The sequence below is a fragment of the Grampus griseus genome (genome assembly GCF_964374135.1).
Source record: "Grampus griseus genome assembly, chromosome: 19".
Lineage (NCBI taxonomy): Eukaryota > Metazoa > Chordata > Mammalia > Artiodactyla > Delphinidae > Grampus > Grampus griseus.
The window spans coordinates 1,563,864-1,588,028 of record NC_139013.1 but is presented as its reverse complement, the minus strand read 5'-3'; the positions used below and the strand labels follow the sequence as shown (position 1 = coordinate 1,588,028).

At 42.5% G+C, this 24,165-nt stretch overlaps 1 protein-coding gene across 1 annotated transcript; it reads right to left on the bottom strand.

Annotated features, from left to right (window-relative positions):
- Positions 1–13,762: 13,762 nt before the first annotated feature.
- Positions 13,763–23,669, bottom strand: LOC309836628 (uncharacterized protein; the record flags this gene model as incomplete). The annotated part of the gene is made up of 6 exons (XM_082676737.1): positions 13,763–16,013; positions 17,293–17,419; positions 18,659–18,697; positions 20,741–20,824; positions 21,560–21,985; positions 23,664–23,669. 6 exons carry the CDS (start codon positions 23,667–23,669, stop codon positions 14,683–14,685), a joined length of 2,013 nt encoding a protein of 670 aa, XP_082532863.1. The 3' UTR covers positions 13,763–14,682.
- Between the last annotated feature and the right edge of the window lie 496 nt (positions 23,670–24,165).

Genomic DNA, 24,165 nt, shown 5'->3' with positions numbered 1-24,165 from the left:
GTTCGTACTCCGGTCCGGGAAGATCCCACATGCCACGGAGCGGCTGGGCCTGTGGACCATGACCACTGGGCCTGCGCGTCCGGAGCCTGTGCTCCACAGCAGGAGAAACCACAGCAGTGAGAGGCCCACATATGGAAAAAAAAAGATAATAATAAAAAAATATGTATCATTAGATCTTGTCAGAGGAAAATACAGCTGACTGAATACTAGGGAAACAATCACCCCCACAGTGTGTTCTGTAGCCAGAGAGAGCTTGTTATGACCTGAATCAGGGCACCTCCATCAGCTCTAAACCGTCCGTGGCTCCCACCACCCTCAGAAGGCCCAGCTCCTCATTTGCCATTTCACAGCTGATTCCTGCCCACCTGCTCTCTCGTCCCAAAAGACATAGTGTAGACTTGTGGTTTCTAGAACATTCCCAGGTCAGTGCCACAACGAAGCATATGCACATGCTAGTTCTTGTGCCTGGCAACCCTTACCTCATCCTATTTGGTTCCAGAAATTAGAAGTGCGTCACACAATCCCCGTTTTCGATTAAGGACCATAGGCCAAGAATAACTCACCTCTGAGTACCTCTAAAGCCATGCACCGCAATGAAGAGTAGCCCCTGCTCGCCACAGCTAGAGAAAGCCCACGCGCAGCAACAAATACCCAGCACAGCCAAAAATAAATAATAAAGAGCTAAATAAATAAATAACAAAAAAAAAAAAACCAAAGAGAGACCCCGTTCCTCAGCCTGCCATTCCAGACCTGAATTCTCTCTCGCCACTCTGTCCCCAACAGGCAAAATGGAGATTCGCAATTCCACCCAGCTCAGCCTCACCTCCCTGCATTTTCACCTAATGGTTCAAGTGCCTGGGATACCCCTGCACAGATCATCAATTAACTGAGTTGGGAACTCTTCCATATAAATCCTGGCCTGGATTCAGGGCACTAGGCTGGGACTGACTGACCGGCCTCCACGGCCCCCAGACTCAAAGACAGAGTAAGGGGAAGTGAAGAGACCCAGGAAAATTTCGCTCTATATGGGGGCGCCGGGATGATGTGTCTGGAGGTCCAAAGGGCCTGAGGGGCCATCCACTCACCAGTGTCGGGTCCGTCTGTGCCTCTGCCGCTGCCATGAGACCCTTTCCAGGGACCTGGGCCTTGCAACACGGAGACCAGGGAGGGTCCCAACGGTTCAGCTGACGTCCCTAACCTGCCCCGCCCACCCTCAGCCCTGCCTCCATGCAGGGAGGGGAAGAAGCTTCTTCCCGAGACTTTCTGCTCCCGGCCCTCGAGCCCGCTTATGGCTCGGGAGCTGCGTGCGATCCCGAGGACAGACGCAGGCGCAGTCAATACGACCGTCACGAGAATTCCGCCGGAAGTCTCGCCCAACGTGGGATCCCAGTCCTGCACAGTCATTGGCCCGGAGCTACCGCCTCTTGCCGCAGAGCCTCCTGGGTAATATTGCTTCCGCAGCACCACCTGGTACCTCGAAGGGCGCCCTTCCGGGAATCTCTGCGAAGGATCAGAGGTGCCCGCGTGAGGGCTTCTGGGAAACGAAGTCGTCGGGCTCTAGAGGCGGAGCGAGGCGTCTTTGCTTCTTAAATAGCCACCACCCCATTTACGGGTCGTGTCTTCTGCAGCTAAGGAAAATGATTGGACGTGTTATTTCATACATGCCCAAGAGCTAAAATCCCCAAGGGACACACCAGACCATGATATCATGCCGATAGAAAGTGACTCCATTCAAAGATTCGACCTATGGCTTCCCTGGTGGCGCAGTGGTTGAGAGTCCACCTGCCGATGCAGGGGACACGGGTTCGTGCCCCGGTCTGGGAAGATCCCACATGCCGCGAAGCGACTAGGCCCGTGAGCTATGGCCGCTGAGCCTGCGCGTCCGGAGCCTGTGCTCCGTAACGGGAGAGGCCACAGCAGTGAAAGGCCCGCGTACAGCAAAAAAAAAAAAAAAAAAAAAAAGATTCGAGCTAATGTTATCTTGCTGCTCTTCAATTTCAGGGAGACTGAAGCTTGAGAGTCATTCTGTGAGCTCCAATACTGGTGAGGGACTAGAGGGAAAAGACTCCATAGAGGAGAAAAATGCAGCGATATTAGGCAGCCTTGAATAACGTGGGCAAGGTGTTGTCTGCTTTTCCGTCAGAAAACACCTCTGCCTCTATACTCACTGATTGAATTTGTATCCAACCCAGCTGTTATATCAAGATAGTATTTCTTACACCATTTTCCAAGGCATGTTCATTTCTTTTAGCAGTGTGACACCTAAGATGTATTTGAAAAGGAGAGATATCACCAAATTTCATTTCCTGCTACGACATTTCCTGCAGTGGTGGAATTGTGTAGAAAATGACCACCTAAACTCTGAGATAAACGTTCTGGTTTTCTGGATTTCGATCTGTTTGCTCTAATGGCAATAACATCTGCCAAAGGATTTGAAAGTATCTCTGAAAAACATTTGTGAAAGGCAAGTGACTCCCCACCAGTTTCAGTCTACTAGCAAGATTATACACAATTACTTCATTCTATACATTAAACTTTATCCAATAAAAATTCACTAAGAAGATGCCACGTGTTTTCATTATATAGTATCTTTATTACTGAGGATATGCACATGATTGTGGTTACACAGCTCCAAGTCCTCAGATCAGAACATGGCTTCACCTCCTAATCAGCCTCACACTACAGTAATCAAGATGACTCAAGGTTTTTGTCCAAGCCGGAAGGATGGATTTGTCATTAACTGAGATAGAAAGGGTAGTGGTGGTATTCATGGAGGAGGTTAGGAGGAAATATTAGAGTCTCACTTCTGAACGTATTTTGTTTTAGAGTCAGTCAAACAGCCAAGTGAAACAGACTTTAGGCATTTCAATGTAGGACTCTGATTTATTTATTTATTGTAAAACAAGTGAGAAGTTTTATTCTTTGATGGACTTTTTAATTTTATTGTATTTAAAAAATAAATTTATTTATTTATTTTTGGCTGCATTGGGTCTTTGCTGCTGCGCATGGGTCTTCTCTAGTTGTGGTGAGCAGGGGCTACTTTTCATTGCAGTGCACGGGCTTCTCATTGTGGTGGCTTCTCTTGTTGTGGAGCACAGGCTCTATGCACATGGGCTTCAGTAGTTGTGGCATGTGGGCTCAGTAGTTGTGGCTTGCAGGCTCTAGAGCACAGGCTCAGTAGTTGTGGTACCTGGGCTTAGTTGCTCCACGGCATGTGGGATCTTCCCGAACCAGGGATCAAACCCTTGTCGCCTGCATTGGCAGGTGGATTCTTAACCACTGCACTACCAGGGAAGCCCTTTGATGGACTTTTTTAGAATGATCATAGTTACGCAATCTAGACTCTGCAACAGAAGAAGAAATTCATGTTCAGAAATAACACCAAGTGGGACTTCCCTGGTGGCATAGTGGTTAAGCATCTGCCTCCCAATGCAGGGGACACGGGTTAGAGCCCTGATCTGGGAAGATCCCACATGCCATGGAGCAACTAAGCCTGTGTACCACAATTACCGAGCCTGCGTTCTAGAGCCCATGAGCCACAACTACTGAAGCACACATGCCACAACTACTGAAGCACATGTGCCTAGAGCCTGTGCTCCACAACAAGCGAAGCCACCGCAATGAGATGCCTGCACACTGCAATGAAGAGTAGCCCCCACTCGCTGCAACTAGAGAAAGCCCGTGCACAGCAACGAAGACCCAACACAGCCAAAATAAATAATAAGAAAGAAAGAAAGAACACCAAATAAAATGCCTCATATATGAATTCCTGCAGTTACAGGTAAGTCCAATGTTTTAGAAAAAGTAAACAAAGAAAGCAGTCTCTCTGGGAAATATTTAAGGACTGTCTGACCTGGAGTTACAAAAAGATACTCCCTTGTCTCAAGGTGGGACAAATATGTGGTACCATTTACATTCCAGATCTCCAAAAGGGATCAGGCTGAGGGAGATTCCAGTTGAGCCCACACCCTTACTTAGCTCTTTTCCTTGCCTTGTACTCTATCATTAAACTTCTCCTGTTAATTTCCCCTAAATAAGTCATATGTCATTGAACCCTATGTCAGGTTCTGCTTTTGCAAAACCCAACTTTAGGCAGAACACATTTGGTCAAAACCTAAAATATTAATCATGTTAAGTATGTCAGTGATATTAAGTTTCTTTTCCATGAGAATATGAGCAAAGGCCAGGTAACCTGCCTTAAATGTGTAACTGCAGAATCAGACTAAAACTGGCCCTATCCTGTTTGTAACAAGATACTCAGTTGTTTCGCAAAGACAACAGAATCAAACCACAAGTTACGTGGCCAAACCATGCACTAAGATTTCAACCACAAACAACACTCAGAACCATAGTTTCTCCCCCTGTCCCTGCATGTAATTCTCTTCTTTTAGAGTGACTTTGTCTGGTTTTGGTATCAGGGCAATTGTAGAATAAATTTGGGAGTGTTCCATCCTCTTCAATTTTTTGGAATAGTTTGAAAAGGACTTGTATTAGCTCTTCTTTATATGTTTGGTAGAATTCCCTTGTGAAGCCATCCAGTCCTGAAGTTTTATTTCCTGGGATTTTTTTAAATTAAAAAAAAAACAGAATATACATACTTTTCAAGTGCACATGGAACATTCTCTAGGATAGACCACATATTAGGACACATAACAAGCCTTAACAAACTTAAGAAGATAGAAATTATTTAAAGTGTCTTTTTTTTTTTACCACAATGGTATAAAGTTAGAAATCAACCACACAAAGAAAAATGAGGAAAAAAATGATTACACGGAGACTAAACAACAATGCTACTAAAAAAGCAGTGGGTCAACGATGAAATCAAACAGGAAATCAGAAAATACATTGAAACAAATGACAATGAAAACACAGCCTTACAAAATCTGAGATGTAGCAAAAGCAGTCCTAAGAGGGAAGTTCATAGTGATACAGGCCTTCCTCAACAAGCAAACAAACAAAATCTCAAAAGAAAACCCCAACTTAACCTACCACCTAAAAAAATTAGAAAAAGTAGAACAAGCAAAACCCAAAGTCAGCAGAAGGAGCGAAATTATAAATGTAAGAGAGGAAATAGAGATTAAAAAAAAACAAGAGAAAAGATCCATAAGACCATGAGATGGTTTTTTGAAAGGATAAACAAAATTGAAAACCTCTAGTCAGACTCACCAAGAAGAAAAGAGAGACGACCCAAATAAACAAAAGAAGAAATCAAAGAGAAGAAATAACCACTGATACCACAGAAAAACAAAAAAAGTAAGAAAATACTATGATATGTCAACAAATTGGAAAACTTAGAATAAATGCACAAGTTTCTAGAAAGACAGAGCCTGCCAAAATTAACAAGAAGAAAGATAATTTGAACAGACCAATCACTAGAAGTGAAATATAATCTGTAGTTAAAAAAAAAAAAATTCCCTGCAAACAGAAGTACAGGACCAGATGGCTTCACTGGGGAATTCTACCAAACATACACAGAAGAACCTATACTGATCGTTCTCAAACTCTTCTGAAAGAGTGAAGAGGGAGCCCTCCCAAAGTTACAAACACCCTGATACCAAAATCAGACAGACAATACCAAAAAAGAAAATCTCCCAGGGTAAAACCAATAATAGTCTGGAGTGAAAGAGACTTGCAATCTATGGCTCTACCATGGTCCCTCCACTTACAAGCAATATGAGCTGTGTGTCACCCCATCTACCTGGGCCCCATGTTCTCATCTACAAAATGCTCATTCATTTGCCCTGCCTACCTGGGAAGGTTTATTTTTAAATTAATTATTTAATTAATTATTTAATTTTGGCTGTGTTTGGTCTTTGTTGCTGCACGTGGGCTTTCTCTAGTTGCAGCGAGCAGGAGCAACTCTTTGTTGTGGTGCACAGGCTCCTCATTGCAGTGCTTTCTCATTGCAGAGCACAGGCTCTAGGCATGCAGATTTCAGTAGTTGTGGTGCATGGGCTTCAGTAGTTGTGGCTTGCAGACTCTACACCGCAGGCTCAGGAGTTGTGGCACAGAGGCTTAGTTGCTCCATGGCACATGGGATCTTCACGGACCAGGGATCAAACCCCTGGGAAGGTTTTTAAGTGTGATGATGTAAAAGCATTTTGCAAACTTCTAAGCATTCTACCAATTTAAATGACTTTGAAAAAGAAGAAAAAAGAATGAAAATCACAGGCCAATATATTTGATGAATATAGATACAAAAATTCTCAACAAAATGTTAGCAACAAAATCCAACAACACATAAAAAAGATCATACACCACGACCTAGTTGGATTCATCCCAGAGTCACAAGGACAGTTCAACATATACAAATCAACCAATGTGATACACCACATCAAAAAAAGAAAAGACAAAAACCACAGATCATCTCAATAGATGCAAAAAAAGCATTTGATAAAATTCAATGTCCATTCATGATAAAAAAAAAACTCTCACCAAACTGCGTATAGATGGAACATATCTCAACATAATAAAAACCATTTATGACAAACCCACAGTCAATATAATACTCAATGGTGAAAAGCTGAAAGCCTTCCCACTAAATTCTGGAACAAGAAAAGGATCCCACACTCACCACTTCTATCAACATTGTATTGGAAATCCTAGCTACAGCAATCAGACAAGAAAAAGGTAAAGAGGTAAAATGGTCATTATATGCAGATGACATGATACTCTATATAGAAAACCCTAAAGATTCCACACAAAAACGATTAGGACTAATTAATTAATTCAGCAAGGTAGCAGGATACAAGAGTAATATACAGAAACCTGTTGCATTTCTTTAAAATAACAATGAAGTATCAGAAAGTAAAAAAACAAAATCCTATTTAAAATCACATCAAAAATAAAATAAAATAAAATACCTAGGAATAAACCTGACCAAGGAGGTGAAAGACACTGATACTATAAAACATTAATAAAGGAAACTGAAGATGATTCAAAGAAATGGAAAGATATTCCATGCTCTTGGATTGGAAGAATTAATAGTGTTAAAATTGCCATACTAGCCAAAGCAGTCTACAGATTTAATGTGATCCCTATCAAATTACCCATGACATTTTTCACATAATTAGAACAAATAATCCTAAAATTTATATGGATCCACAAAAGACCCAGAATTGCAAAAGCAATCCTGAGTAAAAAGAACAAAGCTGGAGGCATAACCCACTGGACTTCAGACAATACTATAAAGCTACAGTAATCAACATAGTGTGGTACTGACACAAAAACAGACACATAGATCAATGCAACAGAAAAGAGAGCCCAGAAATAAACCCACACACCCACAGTCAATTAATCTTCAACAAAAGAGGTAAGAATGTATAATGGGAAGCAGACAAGCTCTTCAGCAAACGATGTTGGGAAAGGTGGACAGCTGCATGTAAATCAATGAAGTTACAACACACCCTTACATCATACACAAAAATAAACTCAAAATGGCTTAAAGGCTGGGACTTCCCTGGCAGCCCAGTGGTTAAGCCTCTGTGCCTCCACTACAGGAGACACGGATTTGATCCCTGTTTGGGGAACTAAGATCCTGCATGCTTTGTGGTGCAGGAAAAAAAAAAAAGGCTTAAAGACTTAAGCATATGATACCATAAAACTCCTATAAGAGAACATAGGCAAAACATTCTCTGACATAAATCATATTAATGTTTCCTTAGTTCATTCTCCCAAGGCAAAAGAAATAAAAGCAAAAATAAACAAATGGGACCTAATCAAACTTATAAGCCTTTGCACAGCAAAGGAAACCATAAACAAAAAGAAAAGACAATCTACAACTGGGAGAAAATATTTGCAAATGATGCAACTGACAAGGGGTTAATTTCCAAAATATACAAACAGCTCAAAAAACTCAATATAAAAAAACAAACAGGGGCTTCCCTGGTGGCGCAGTGGTTGAGCGTCCGCCTGCAGATGCTAGGGACACGGGTTCGTGCCCCGGTCCGGGAAGATCCCACATGCCACGGAGCAGCTGGGCCCGTGAGCCATGGCCGCTGAGCCTGCGCGTCCGGAGCCTGTGCTCCGCAACGGGAGAGGCCGCAACAGTGAGAGGCCCGCGTACCGCAAAAACAAACAAACAAACAAACAAACAAATAAACAACACAATAAAAAGTGTGCAGAAGACCAAAACAGACATTTCTCCAAGAAGACATAAAGATGACAAACAGGCACATGAAAAAATGCTCAACACTGCTAATTATTAGAGAAATGCAAATCAAAACTATAATAAGGTATCACCTCACACCAGTCAAAATGGCTATCATTAAAAAGTCTACAAATAAACACTAGAGAGGGTGTAGAGAAAAGGGAACCCTCCTTCACTGTTGGTGGGAATGTCAACTGGTGCAGCCACTATGGAAAGCAGTATGGAGGTTCCTTAAAAAAACTAAAAACAGAGTTACCATATGATCCAAAAATCCCGCTCCTGGGCATATATCAAGAAAAGATGAAAACTCTAATTCAAAAGGATACATGCACCTGAATGTTCATAGCAGCACTATTCATAATAGCCAAGACATGGAAGCAACCCAAGTGTCCATCAACAGATGAATGGATAAAAAAGTTGTGGTATATATACACAATGGAATATTACCCAGCCATAAAAGAAGAATGAAATATTGCCATTTGAAGCAACATGGATGGACCTAGAGATTATCATACTGAGTGAAGTAAGTCAGACAGAGAAATAAAAATATTTAGGATATCACTTATATGTGGAATCTAAAGAAAAATATAAATGAATTTATTTACAAAACAGAAACAGACTCACAGACATAGAAAACAAACTTATGATTATCAAAGGGGGTGTGGGGAGAGGGAGAAATTAGGAGTATTGGATTAACAGATACACACTAATATAGATAAACAACAAAGATTTATTGTATAGCAGAGGGAACTATATTCAGTATCTTGTAATAAACTATAATAGAAAAGAATCTGAAAAAATTATACATATGTAACTGAATCACTTTGCTGTATACCTGAAACTAACACAATATTGTAAATCAACTATATTTCAATTAAAAAAAAAAGAGCTTCCCTGGTGGTGCAGTGGTTAAGAATCCACCTGCCAATGCAGGGGACATGGGTTCGAGCCCTGGTCTGGGAAGATCCCACATGCCGCAGAGCAACTAAGCCCGTGAGCCACAACTGCTGAAGCCCACACACTTAGAGCCCATTCTCTGCAACAAGAGAATCCACTGTAGTGAGAAGCCTGCACACCACAGCAAAGAATAGGCCCACTCGTCACAACTAGAGAAAGTCTGCGCGCAGCAACAAAGACCCAACACAGCCATAAATAAATAAATAAAATAAATCAACTTAAAAAAAGAAAAAAGTCTCTCTAGATTTTGGTAACTTGAAACTTTTGAGTTTTGCTAAGTTAAGTTAAATGATGGAAGTTTATTGAATATCTAGATCATTCCCAAATAAGACACTGGGAAATTAATTACTGAACATAGGCTTCCTTCTACAGGGAAATTAAAGATATTTAGGACTGTTAATAAATGTTTGGCCAGGGACTTTCCTGGTGGTGCAATTGTTAAGAATCCTCCTTCCAATGCAGGGGACACAGGTTCGATCTCTGGTCTGGGAAGATCCCACATGCCACGGAGCAACTAAACCTGTGCACAACAACTACTGAAGCCCATGCATCCCAGGGCCCGCGTGCCACAACTACTGAGCCCGCGTGCTGCAACTACTGAAGCTCACGCACCTTGAGCCTGTGCTCTGCAACAAGAAGCCACCGCAATGAGAAGCCCGCGTACCCCAGCAAAAAGTAGCCCCTGCTCGCCACAAGTAGAGAAAGCCCACACGCAGCAATGAAGACCCAATACAGCCAAAAATAAATTTTAAAAAATATATATGTTTGGTGCCACAGGAGACATTTTCTATAAGAAAGCACTTTTTAAAAGAAATTATAAATAGTATTTATACGTTTGCCAACTTACAGAATGCTAATGTAAAAGATAGTTCAAAATTGCTTGCTTCTTAGTTTTCACTTTAAATTAAGGTTTTAAAGATGAATAATTCTAATTAATATATGTAATGAAAAACACTAAAAATTACTAAGGAGAACATCTTTGTATGCAAGAAAAAAGAAGGTACAAGGAAAGGAAATACACTTAGTTAAGAGAAAGTAATTTTGACCTAAAGAGAGGTTAAAAAGAGAGAGAGATAAAGAGAAGGAATAGGAAAAAATCTGAAGGTAAAAAAGGAAGTTATAGAAGGTTTGTGGAACAGAAACCCTGGGGGAAGGGGGGAGGGGTTTGTGTGTGGTCAGGAGTAAGAATAGAATAAATTTAATTGAGTAAATGAATTTTAAGGGTAAGATGGTGCTAAAACCTAAATTTGGTTTCGTCTCTGTTGAGGACAGTGTTTTCTTAGAATACTGTTCAGCTATTGGGACTTCCCTCACAGTCCAGTGGTTAAAACTCTGCCTTCCAAAGCAGAGGGTGAGGGTTCAATCCCTGGTTGGGGAGCTAAGATCCTACATGCCTCATGGCCAAAAAACAAAAACATAAAAAAAAGAAGCAATATTGTAACAAATTCAATAAAGACAAATATATATATATATCAGCTATTGATAGCAGATTGTAAAGCTTATCTTTTAAGTAATCTATTATAACTTCCTGTATTTGCCTTTGAAATCTTTTATTGTCACTTTGGTAAAGTGCATAATTAAACATGTTTGACAGTGACTTATGATACTTCTTAGTCAACTGTTTTAAAACCTTTTTGATATTTTTGACAAAATTCCCAAGGATCAAATTCTAATTCAGTTTCTTCTGACCTCTAGTGGGCCCCTGAAGAATCTCAGAGCCAGAGATATTAAGCTAATTAGGATTATTTGCTATGTGAAATTACATGGGAAGCATTGCCAAATGAGTGGTGATAAACCCTCCCAGGTTATAATGTATGGGTAAATGTCTTTGATATAAATATTCTAGATATTATATGAAATTTCCAAAATTTGACTATGTTCTGTTAGTCATAATTCTTAAAGTAAAAAAAATTCCACAAGTATAATGAAAATAGGTTACAGAATTAGAAAATTAAGTAGAATAAGAAAATTGACAAGGGAAGTAACCAGGAATACTGAGAGGAACCACAAGGTGAAGTTAAATAACAAAAACATATGTCAACAGAATTTATCGTGGGAATTTGGAAGTTTGCATAAACCTGAGAGTCTGACAACCATGACATTGTTGAGGTCATGGGTCAATCTACTCGTAATGACCTCCAGTGAGTCACAGACAATAATGATTGATAACTTCCCCTATCATAGAGGTTCTGTGAAGACACAGGAAGGGTCTAATTTAAATGCCCTGTTCTCACTGAGTGTAGGATGATTCAATTCTTCTAAGAGGGTGTATGGTCCAATTTTTTTCTCTCTAAAAAAATTATAAATGGGGACTTCCCTGGCGGCAGAGTGGTTAAGACTTCACTTTCCAATGCAGTGGGTGAGGGTTCAATCCCTGGTCAGGGAGCTAAGATCCCACATGCCTTGTGCCAAAAAACCAAAACAAAAACAGAAGCAATATTGTAACAAATTCAATAAAGACTTTAAAAATGGTCCACATTAAACCAAGAAAATCTTTAAAAAAAATTATGTCTTTGAGATGAAATCACAATAAAGTAAAGAGGATATAGAGGTAGACGATAGATAGATGACAGAAGAATGGATCCATTTTTATAGGTGAGGAATGGAAGCCAAGGCCCTAGGAGGGTAGAGAGTGGCGATTACTGATAAAGAGGACATCTAAGTACTTGAGATGTAATGAACAGCCTTCTGCCAAGGATAAAAATTTAGAGACACATCATTAAAGTCTCCATGACACAACATGCCCCTCATCAGCAGATACCACACAGACACTAGGCCTCTACTCAGAGTAGGAACTCCTCTTCTTCATCTTATTACTCACAACCTACCTTATCTTGAAGCCTCTACAGTGAACCCTGTTTATGGTCAGTGTGTTTAGTGAGAAGCCAGTGAGACAAGTTTCAAAACAATGCAACTGAGGAGAAGGGCGAAGTGTCAGGCACTCCTGATGTACGTTGATGAGGGGCAACATTCCTCTGGTTTCCTCAGCAAATGCCTTTCCTGATTTTATGGCTTTGTTCTTATCTGTCTATATCTATGTATCTATATATATAATCTTCTTAAGGTGGTTCCTTTTTTACTGTCCTGACCTCAGGAAGTGAAATTTATTTTAAGAATAGTTATTGTTGGGTTTCCTGACATAAATGTTTTCTAAGAATCAGATACCTGAAGAGATACTTACCAAATGTGTATTTGCTCCCGTAACAAGGACTGCCGTGGCAGAAACTGAGAGTCTGCAATGGGGACACAAAAGCCCGAGATAAATGTTTAGAACCCAACGATGTCATCTGCTCTTGGAGGTGATTACCACATCACCTGTAAGTGCACTGACAGTGTCTGCAGACAGAGAGGAGACAAACTCTGAAAAACATTTGGGACTGTGTAACTACCAAGAGCTATTAAAAGTGCTTAATGAGATAGATATCAGGATTTCCCTGGTGATCCAGGGGTGAAAACTCCGCGTTTCCACTGCAAGGAGAGTGGGTTCAATCCCTGGTTGGGGAAATAATATCCTGCATGTCGCACAGCCAAAAAAAAAAAAAAAAAAAAGATAGATATGCATCGGGAGTGGCAGAAATTGATGGCGGAAAACCTGTTTTTGAAATAAACAATCAAACTCCCAATGGAATGTGAGAAAAAAAAACCCTCTGAGATCTAATAAGAGAAGGAAGCCAATAAAATAACTATTGGGACTTTTTAGTTGATTTAAAGGCTTTTTGCAAAATATGATTTGTCCCATAACTCAGAGCATTTTGAGGGTAGCGAAACTGAAGGAAAAGGCAGGGTGAGGAGAAAGGCAGGGTAAGGAGAGTTAGAAAGTATACCCACAGTTGTGCAATTGAATGTTAAATGAGCGTTGTCATTTTGTTATGTATTTCAAGACATCAATATGTACCATAGGTGTTTCAGACATGTTTCTAGGAATATGAAATATATCAGTGTACAACATGTAAATACATATTCCCCTACTGGAACTTAGTCTGTATTTGATAGAAATATACAATAAGCAGTTCATCTATGATATTAAGTTGCATAGTGTAATAGAAGGTAATGGGTTCTAAGGAAGTAAGAAGGGCAGCAAATAGGTGACGAAAAAATTAGGAGTTTATGATGGGTCCAGACACTAAACTGAGTGTCCATATTTGGACTCATAGTGAAGATGAAAACTGTGGACATATTTTAGGTGGTTTATTTCTTCCTTTCCAATTGCTAAATATTCATTATTTTGCCGTATATTTTTGTTGTTGTATTGAATGAAATTGGAACTCCAGGATGATACTGAATAAGAGAACAAAGAGCAGCTGTCCTCCTTTTATTCTAATGGGAATACTTTAATAATGGTTCAAAGGGATAGTATTTCTAATAGCTCTTTGTAGATGTTATTTATAAGATTAAGAAGGATCACTACTAGGGAGTTCCGTGGTGGCCTAGTGGTTAGGATTCTGGTCTTTTGCTGCCATGGCCCAGGTTCAATTCCTGGCCAGGGAACTGAGGTCCCACACGTTGCCCCCCCCCCCCAAAAAAAAGAAAGATCACTTCTGTCCTTAGTTTTATATCTAAGTGTAATAGGTATGAACAATTCATAAATTGAAGATTTTTTTAAATTCCCTTTCACAATAAGATGTAGAAAATACCTGAAGATGTGTAAGACCTACAAACAGAAAACTAAAAAAGACTGCTAATAAAAATTAAGCAAGATCTAAATAAAAGGAGATCTATCAAGTTTATAGATTGGGACACTCAGTATTTCTTTCTAAATTGAAGATTAAATGCAATCCCAGTCAAAATTCTAGTAGGATTTTTTTGTGATGCACAAATTGAAAAGTGGATTCTGAGCTTCATACTGAGGAATTCCCTGGAGATCCAGTGATTAGGACTCTGTGCTTCCCCGGCAGGGGGCACAGGTTCAATCCCTGGTTGGGGAAGTAAGATCCTGCATGCCACAGCATGTCCAAAACCAACCCCCCCCCCCCCAAAATAAAGTCTTTCTCTGGAAAAGTGACTAAAATGAGAAGAACAAGTCTGGAAGAATATTGGTAAATATTTCCATTAGAGGACCTTAATCAATAATCCATGAAGAAACATCAAAACTCAGTAATTAAGATGACAAAATTATATGAACAGAAATTTCAAAAAGAAATATGGCTGTCTGATTCACTTTGCTGTACACCTGAAACACAGCATTGTAAATTAACTATACTCCAATAAAAACTAAAAAGAAAAAAAGAAATATGGTTGGAAATTAACACATGGAAAACCACTCACATTGTGTCAATAGGGAAATGTTAGTTAAAATCACTAGATACACCTATGACATCACTGAAATTAGAAAGCCTGAACATACCAAGTGTTGGTAAAAATGTAAAAAACAGGAACTCATGTTCTGCTGCTTCTCGTGAGACTATAAAAAGGTACTCCCATTTTAGAAAAGTTTGACTGGCCACATATAAGGTATACATTCACCTACTCTACTACATAGGAGTTGTGCTGCTAGATATTAACTCAAGTGAAGGAAAGCATAAGTCCAGAAGGCATTGCCCCAGTGTGAACTTTGTTTTTTGTGAGCTTGGAGCTGCTTACAAAGAACTACATTCATAAGGCTTTTCTCTAGTGTGGATTCTCTGATGGACAACAAGACTTCTTCTGTAGACAAAGACTTCCCCACATTCACTGCACATATAAGGCCTTTCTCCAGTGTGGATTCTCTGGTGGACAACAAGACTTGTTTTGTAAGTGAAGGGCTTCCCACATTCACTGCATTTAAAAGGCTTTACTCCAGTGTGGACTTTTTGGTGCTGAACAAGTGTATACTTGCGCATGAAGGCTTTCTCACATTCATTACACTTATAGGGTCTTTCTCCAGTATGGATTCTCTGGTGCTCAGCAAGTTTAACTTTGCCGTTGAGAGCTTTCCCACATTCGCTGCACTCATAACACCTTTGTGCAGTGTGAACATTCTCATGTCTATTGAGGGCAAAACTGCTTGTAAAGAATTTCCCACATTTGTTACACCCATAAGCCTTCTCTAAAGTGTGAATTCTCTTATGCACAATAAGACTTCCTTTGTAGACATAGGCTTTCCCACATTCACTGCACATGTAAGGCCTTTCTCCAGTGTGGATTCGCTGGTGATAAAGAAGCCTTTTTTTGAAGACAAAGGACTTTCCACATTTGCTACACCCATAAGGCCTTTCTCCACTGTGGATCCTCTGGTGCACAAGAAGGTTATTTTTGTACAGGAAGCACTTTCCACATTCACCGCACTTATGAGGATTTTCTCCAGTGTGGATTTTTTGGTGCTGAACAAGTGAATCCTTGCGAAGGAAGGCTTTCCCACATTCATTACACTCATATGGTCTTTTTCCAGTGTGGATTCTCTGGTGCTCAAAAAGTTTATATTTGTGGGCAAAGACTTTCCCACAATTACAGCATTCATAAGGCCTTTCTCCTGTGTGAACTTTCCGATGATGAATAAGACTGGAGCTGTGTCTAAAGAACTTCCCGCAGTCACTGCACTCATAAGGTTTTTCTCCAGTGTGAACTCTCAGGTGCTCCATGAATTTAAACTTTTTACTGAAGGCTTTACCACATTCGCTGCACTTGTGATGCCCTTGCCCAGGGTGAGAGACCTCCCTGCTCTGCCTGCTTCTATGTGGATGCTCTCCATCATGGGAGGGCTGGTGCTGGGGAAAGCCCAAGCTGCCTAGGAAAGCCTTCTCAACCTCTCCGCACGTGAACATATTATCAGCCAAGTACAAAACATCTTTCTCCACCAGGACACTCGTAACAGAAGTAAGAGTCTTCAGGATAGATGGCTCCAGCTTTGGATTCCTGTTTTCCGTCACCTGTTCTACAGAAACACATTGTTCAGAAACGGCCTCCTCAGCTTCTACTCCATGCCAACAACCTGAAAGGAAAACAAAAAAAAAAACCTGATAAAGTGCATGGAGACTTTTGTGGGACAGGAGCCCATTATAGCTTTTGTATGACACATCAGAGAAGAAGTCCATTGTGCAGGATTCAAACAAGGGAGGCAGACAGATAGAAGAAGGGGCTACTGTGAGTACTAGACCTCTGATGGTCACAGAATAGGGAGAGATCTTATAAACAGCAAGAACACAGGACACCAGGATATGGCACTGTGCTAGGAGTAGAGGCCTGGAACAACCCACTCCTCGGCCAACGGTGTTCAGCAGAATTTTTTGGTGGTGACAAGTGTATTGGGTAGAATGTGTGTCCCACTCCAGGAAAAGGCATTCACACCTGACTACCAAGAGTTCAAGGACTATATAAGTACTTTCACCTCCCAAGATACATTAAGAAGAGACTATTAGACAACATTGCAGAGTGAGAGGAAAAGGAGAAATGTGGATGACACTGAGATAGAAAGAGCCAGGAGAAAGAACCCACAGTAGATACATAAAAGGGGCAAAGTGTCAAAATGGGGAAGAACGATAGAATGAGGTACAGCCATGATGAGTTTAAGACTAAAACAGTCGTGGAGAAAGGACATTTCCCTGTAGGATTAGAACTCATCAATGTATCACGCCTTCCTACAGCTCCTACTCACCAGGCCCAGGATGCAATTAACACTCCTCCTATGACTAGAGAGGGCCCTACCTTGCCAGGCACCCAGGGTTGCCTCCATCCCTCAGCTCAGGCTGGGTGACTATGAACACTACCAGATCAAAGTCCTCAGAGGAAAATAGGGCCATTAGGAGAAAGACACTGGCCCAGAGTGAACCAACCAATGACAGATTTCAGGGAAAAAAATGTATCACTAGAAGAACCTTAAGGAGTCTTGCAAACATAATCTAGGGTTGACCACAAGTGGTGACCATGTAAGTGTCTGTAATTTCTGACACAGGCAGTGCACAAAAAAAGGTTAGAACATGTGACACGGATCTTGCACACATCTGAACAGTCAACACAACAACTGGTGGCAAAGCTAAGTGGTATCAGTCAGGCAGGCTTCAAGCCTCTGAGACCAAAGCCTTCTGTGAAAGGCTTCAACATCTATGGTATAGGGCTGAACAACACACAGGGTGGGGGAACACAGATCAAGTGACAGGAAATCAGGGAAGTAAGCAGTGTCCAAGGTCCAGGCTCGGAAGGATGGAGTGAGCCATGCAAAAAGAAGGGCAGAGTCCCGTATGGGGCGATGGTGTGGGAACAGGGGTCCTTACCCAGGGAGACTATAAGTGACAGGTTCTCCAGCATCACGTCACAGTACAGGAGTCTCTGAGCATTGTTAAGGAGACCCCACTCCTCCTGGGAGAAGGACACAGCCACATCCTCAAAGATCACATGGCCCTGTCATGAGGGGGACAAGTGAGTTCACAGCAGTCTCTGCAACCAGGACGCCCAGGTCATGGTTGTCCACCCCAGTAACCCAGCTCAGAGGACACACCAGGTCCTGATGCCACAGGAAATTGCTAGCATTACATCATTCAGTTAAAACAGAGAGGGAGATAGGCAGTCTCACAGACGCTCTGTGGTTGCCACACAGACCCCCAGCCACTCTCCTCAGAGTCAACTCTCCTGAAATCACACAGATCACATCACATACAATGACACTTGTGCTCAGACCCCTGGAGTAAAGCCTGGGGACAAGGGCTCTGAGTCCATGCTCACACTACCTCCCTCTCCACTGCCCAGCCCTGCAGGGCCACAGCTCCCTCACGTGCCTGACCATGACCCCAACCCCACCCCATGCCACCACCTCAGCCCCAGGACTTCAGCACCTCACCGTGTTCCCCACATGCCACCCAGCACGCGGTGTTTCCCCAGGCCTCTGTGGGACCTCCCACAAGACACCCCAGCAATATCTCAGACTCAGCATGGGAACATGGAACTCTGGACAGTCCTTCTGTCCATTACTCCTACTTCTGACTTCCCGTCTCAGACATGGCATCCCCACCGTCACCTAGAGGCAAACATCCTGGGGTCATGTCAGACTACTCTCTCTCATCCTGTACAGCAGAAAATCAGCTCTACCACAAACGAGATTCAGAGACTCACCTCCTCTCCTGCTACAGAGCCATTGCCAGGATCCAGTCACAATCGACATTCAACAGGACTGTGCCCTCCACTTGGCCCCCGGCTCCACTCTCACCCCCAGTCTTCCTCTCGGCAGGCAGAACAGCCTCTTCAGACCCAGTGTCAGATCACTTCCCTCCTCTGTGGCCAACGTGTCATGGACCCGCCCCCTCAGGAGAGGCCCAGCTCCTCAGGCTGCCATCACAGAAATGACTAATGACCTCAGTCTTTATCAGCCCATGTCATGGGTTTGGCAGTTCCCTGAAGACTCCCCTCTCAGTCTCATCTCCAGGCTGTGCCCAAGGACATGTTACCACTTGACCTTCTCCATTGGACACATGGGAACACCTCCATACAACTGCTGGCTTTGATTAATGATCCTGTGCCTGAGATGGTGCCAGGGCCCAGACCTAAGGGCCCACAATCCCAGGACAACACTGTCTCCTATATCTGTGTGTCAGGACTAGGGGTAGGGATGACGTGTGGGTAGGTACTGGGGTTTCTTCCACTTACCTGTCCAGGGGCCATAAATGCTGCTGCTACCATGGGAACCTGTGAAAAGAGGGAGGATCTGAGATAAAGGTGATCATGGTGTGGATGTAAAGGCTGAACTGTTTCCTCCCTTCCTTTTCCTGGAGATGAGTCACCTGAGGTTGACCTCTGACCTCGGATCCTCAGTCTTCAGAGCTATAACTTGACAACTCTATGGCCCTGAACAAAAAGACTCAACGTCCCTGAGACTCAGTGTCTTTATGTGTATAATAGCAATATTTATGGTGCCTATCTCATGATGTTAGTGTAGACATCAAATGCATTAGTGCATATCTAATGCTAAGACTGAGCTATTACTGAACACAGGATTAACATTTCTGTAAATGTTTTTGAAAACTGGGTATTTCCTACATGTCTTTCAAGTCATTATATAAATGTGACTTTTAATCAATACCTTGAGGTTTCTGTGATTCCCTATCTGACACCAAATATATGATGTCTCTTCCACCACCAATGATCTGATTCTATGATACCAACTGGGTGACTGACATTTAATCATATTCTGACACTACCTGAGGTTAGGGACAGAATTTAAAGGTTTAAGGACACAGTCCCATAAGACTGCCCTCTTTAAAGAGGCCAGTTCCAATGTCTGGTTCCCAGGCTAACGGTACTTCTGTTCTACTTGGCTACAAATTCAAGATTTCCCATGAACCTTTCCTAAGTTATGATAATTTGCTAAAAGGACCCACAAAAGTTAGGAAAACAGTTTTCTTATTTCTCTGGTTTATTATAATGGATACAACTTAGGAACAGCCCAATGGAAGAGATATCTAGGTCTGGGGGGGTGGGGCGCTAGAGGGCACCATGGTGTTTCCAGGCCCTTTCAGTACATGCCACCCTCCCAGCACTTCCGCAATTTCAATGTGTTCACCAATCTGAAGGAACCTTGAATTTCATTCTTCAGCAGTTTTTATACCTAGTCTCTAGTTTCCTTCTGATCCTTGGGAGGCCCCAGTGTTGGGGGGTTGGGGGGGAGTATAAACTTCTAATTGCTTAGTTTTTCTGGTGACCAGTCCCCTCCTGAGTCTACCTAGGGGCCCTGCCCTAAGTCACCTCATCGTAATAAACTCCTGTGTGACAAAATGGGGTCGTTGTGAAAAAAAGTCCTAACCCCCAGGAAATTCCAAGGGGTTCAGAGGTCTATGTGAAGAGCCCAAGGCAAAAACTAAATTTTATATATATATGTATTTATTATTATTTTATACACAGATATATTAAGCAGTTATTATTTGCTTACACAAGATTAACTTATTAAATCTATACCTTTTTAACTTCGTAGTTTCCTGGGAGAGCTGAGGCACGTGTGCCCTTGACTGGGCCTGGGCTTCAATGACTGGTCAACATTGCCCACTTTTTGCTAGCTCAAACTCGAATGCACAGTCGGCTAAGTGTTCAGAGGAGTGAATCTACACAATCTAACACATCCTTCTCCAACTCCACTCCAGGCAAGACTCCTTACTCCTTATACCCTTACTTCCCCAGAAAGCTCTGGAACCACAGAACCCTCCCATCTTCAGGTAACCTCAGAAAGTCTCACCTGTTCTGCCCTGCCCGCCAGCCCCAGGTCTCTCTTCTTTCATCTCAGGTCCCTTTTCCCAGAAAAGTGACCAAACTTTCCCTCTTAAATTTGAGATTCAGAATTGGCCGGAGTCCAGGACTTAGTCTGTAACCACATGGACATCAGTGAGCCACAGACCTCCTCCTTCAATTCCAGACTACAGATTCCACCGGCCCCTATGTTACCTCAACTTTGGAATTTCAGAAGCAGCATGTCCCGAATCCAACTTTTAATCTCTCCCTGAAACTGACTTCTCACATCAGTTGCTGGTCTCAAGTCTTCCAGATGCTCAGCCAAAAGAAAATGCTTATTGTCCTTTACTCTGTCCTTAGGTCAGAGCCACATTCACTGCACCAGGAAATCCTGCTAATTATCTTTAAGAATTATTAAGAATCTTATTACTTATATTCCTTCGTAAAAAAATTAGTAAACAGAAACCTCAATTAGAGTTGGCACACCAGAAGAGGTCAGCCCTCACTGACCTGAAACAATAACGGAATCCAAAAGGATGAAGACTCCTTCTTTCCTGGAAAGGACTCAGCCAATGAAAAGCAAAGCCATGGACTCTTTAAAAAAAAAAACAAACAAAAAACCCATGGACTATTTGGTGGCTACAGCCCTTCTAACATCCTTTTTTAATCTCCATAAAAGTGATAGCCCACCATAGCTGCACACCCCAATTGCAATTCCCTAATGATGGTTGGGGGGGGAGGATGGGAAGGAGGAGAGGGGCGGAGGGGGGGAACCATATTTGCAATAGAAATAGCGGGCAGTCTATTTGTTTCAGGTCAACAACTTCCATAGGCACCACTCTGGTCCAGAAGCCACCTTACTCTCTGGAGTGGAATGCACTGGGCTCTCCCAGGTCTCCCTGCCTCCACCCTCAGAACCCAGTCTGTTCCAGTCTGTTCTCCCCTGAGCAGCCTTTGGAATACTTTAAAACTATAACTCAGACCGTGTTCCTGATTTATTCACAACCCTCCGCAGCACCCAGAATGCTGACAGTTGGCCCAGACTGTTGACTCCTCCCTAAATTCTCTGTTCCCTGCATAAATGACTGGAACCCCGGGTTTCCCGAATGCTCCCGGCTCTTGAGCACCTCCAAGTCTTTGCACGGGCCAAACCCACAGCCTTTCACACGCTCCACACTGCGTCACACAGCCTGTCAGAAATGGGACCACCACACACGCACACCTAAAGTTCTGGAAGCAGGGGACTGAACCCCAATGCCCTGAGCAGGAGACCCTCCCTGGGGGCTTGAGATTTGGGTCAGGATCTGGTGGGGGGGGCGGAACAGTCACCTGGGCCGGGTCCTGCACCGCGTTGGTTGACATAGGACCCTGTGGGCGCGGTGGTGCCAGGAGACGCGCAGGATAATGGCGGAGACCTAGGCCGAAAATCCCGGAAGTGGGTTCCGCAACCCGCTCACTCCTGGGCAGTGTGGACGGCGCCCCTCGGGTTCTTTCCAGTTTCTCTAAGCTCGGCTCCACCGAGTGATCCTGAGCCTCGGGTCCTGCAGACGGCAGCAAAAGCAGCCAAACGACCTCCTTCAGGAAGGAGCCGGAAGTCCCGCCCACTCCTAGTTCACAATCCCGGAAGAGCCCCTGTTCGGGTCCATCACTAGTGTGGAGAACAAGGCCGGTCCGCACACAATCTCCTGGGTAATGTAGTTCCCATCGGTCCACCGAGTCGGGGGCGGAGGAGACCCTCCCCCAAACTCCGGGACACTAATGGGCCAAGTCCGTGCGGGAAGAACAACACATCAAAGCAGACCCATCAAACCCTGTATGTTTAATCTTTTTAAAATTCTGATTTAACTCATTTCTCAACATAAAAGTTGATACAAGATTAGAAAAAAAGCATTCCAGTTGTGTAAAGACTGAGAGTAGCCAGAGTCCTTATTTGTTGTTTTTGTTTTTTATGAAAACCTTGGAAGTATTTTCAAATAAGAAAAACCAAGTTAATAAGATTTTGGAATAAAAAAGGGAATTATGTGCAATAAAGTATGTTGATCATTGGCTAAAATAAAATACATGAAATTAGAAAACATAACTGTATAGTGGATACTGTCAACCTAAATTAACCTGAGAGACAATAATCAAGCACAACGCGTTACCTTGGGACCAAAGAATTGCAATTCGGGGCACACATTTAAGTAGCAACAAAAAAGATGTCGGGCTAGGCCATCGGTCCCCAACCCTTTTGGCACAGGGTCCGGTTTCGTGGAAGACAATTTTTCACGGGGGTTGGGGGTTTGGGGATGGGTGGGGGTGGGGCGGGGGTGTGGGCTAGGGAATAAAAGTAAGGAGCTTTTAAAGACAAAGAGAGGTTTGCATTACAAAGGATTTTAATTGGAGTTGGAGGCAGAAGCTAGTCTCTGCAGAACAGGACTGAGTGCTAAGGCTATCACTACAGGGAAGTAATAGTCCATTAGTGTGACAAGTTGCAGGTGTTTTTGCAGAATCCTTGGAATATTTGCAGGTAGGCCCAGATCAAAAGTTCATGGTTTCACAAGATGGGGAAGTGCAGGAGGTCTACTAATTAATAGCCTCCCAGCTCCATGTTAAAAATCCCTTGACAGGGTACTTCCCTGGTGGTGCAGTGGTTAAGAATCCGCCTGCCAATGCAGGGGACGCGGGTTCGAGCCCTGGTCCGAGAAGATCCCACATGCCGCTGAGTAACTAAGCCCATGCGCCACAACTACTGAGCCTGCGCTCTAGAGCCCGCGAGCTACAACTACTGAAGCCCACGTGCCACAACTACTGAAGCCTGCGCACTTAGAGCCTGTGCTCCACAACAAGAGAAGCCACCACAATGAGAAGCCCGCGCACCACAACGAAGAGTAGCCCCCGCTCGCCGCAACTAGAGAAAGCCCGCGCGCAGCAAAGAAGACTCAATGCAGCCATAAATAAATAAATAAATAAATATATATATATATATAATTTTTAAAAAATCCCTTGACAGAAGTGACTCCTTTTTATTTCACATTTCACAACACTATTAATTTGGCATGCCTTACAGGACTTCTCAAAGCAAATATAAAAATTATCACAGCATGTACACAAACTATATGATAATAGCAGACTTCTTTAAAAAAACGTAAAAATTGAAATGACAAGAAAACACTTAGGAAGATATTAAGACATATATAAATTATTAAAGATTTAATATATAAATAATAAATAAATTCGATAATTACTACAAATGAAAGATTTAAAACCTGAGAAGGCAAAATTCTTCTATGTCACTTCAGATTAGAATTATGAAAGCAAACAACATTTTTAAAAAAGTAGTCTTATTTTCCATTAGGAAAATGAAAATGAAACGAATCAGATTGATGAGCCTAAGGAAGTCTGACATTACCAAATGTTGGTAAAACTAAAGAAATTAGTAAATATCACAAACTGCCATTGGGTATCTATTAAAATTACTTTGCAGAAGTGTTTAGCGTTATGCAGTTACTTTAAACCTCTGCCCCTTTGTGCAAAAAATACTTTCTATTGATACATGCACTACGTAAACCAGTGTATCAATAAGAAAACATGTCAGATATCTCTAAGTAGCACTGCTATACCTACCAAAAGCATGAAAAAAAAAAAGAAGCAGAGAAAGATTTCAAGATTTGAATGTAAAATTGAATTAAAAAAATTCAATGCCACGGAGCAACTAAGCCCATGCGCCACAACTACTGAGCCTGCGCTCTAGAGCCTGGGAGCCACAACTACTGAGCCCGTGTGCCACAATTACTGAAGCCCCCGTGCCTAGAGCCCGTGCTCCACAACAAGAGAAGCCACCACAATGAGAAGCCTGAGCACCATAACGAAGAGTAGCTCCTGCTCGCCGCAACTAGAGAAAAGCCCACTTGCAGCAATGAAGACCCAAAGCAGCCAAAAATAAATAAGTTTTA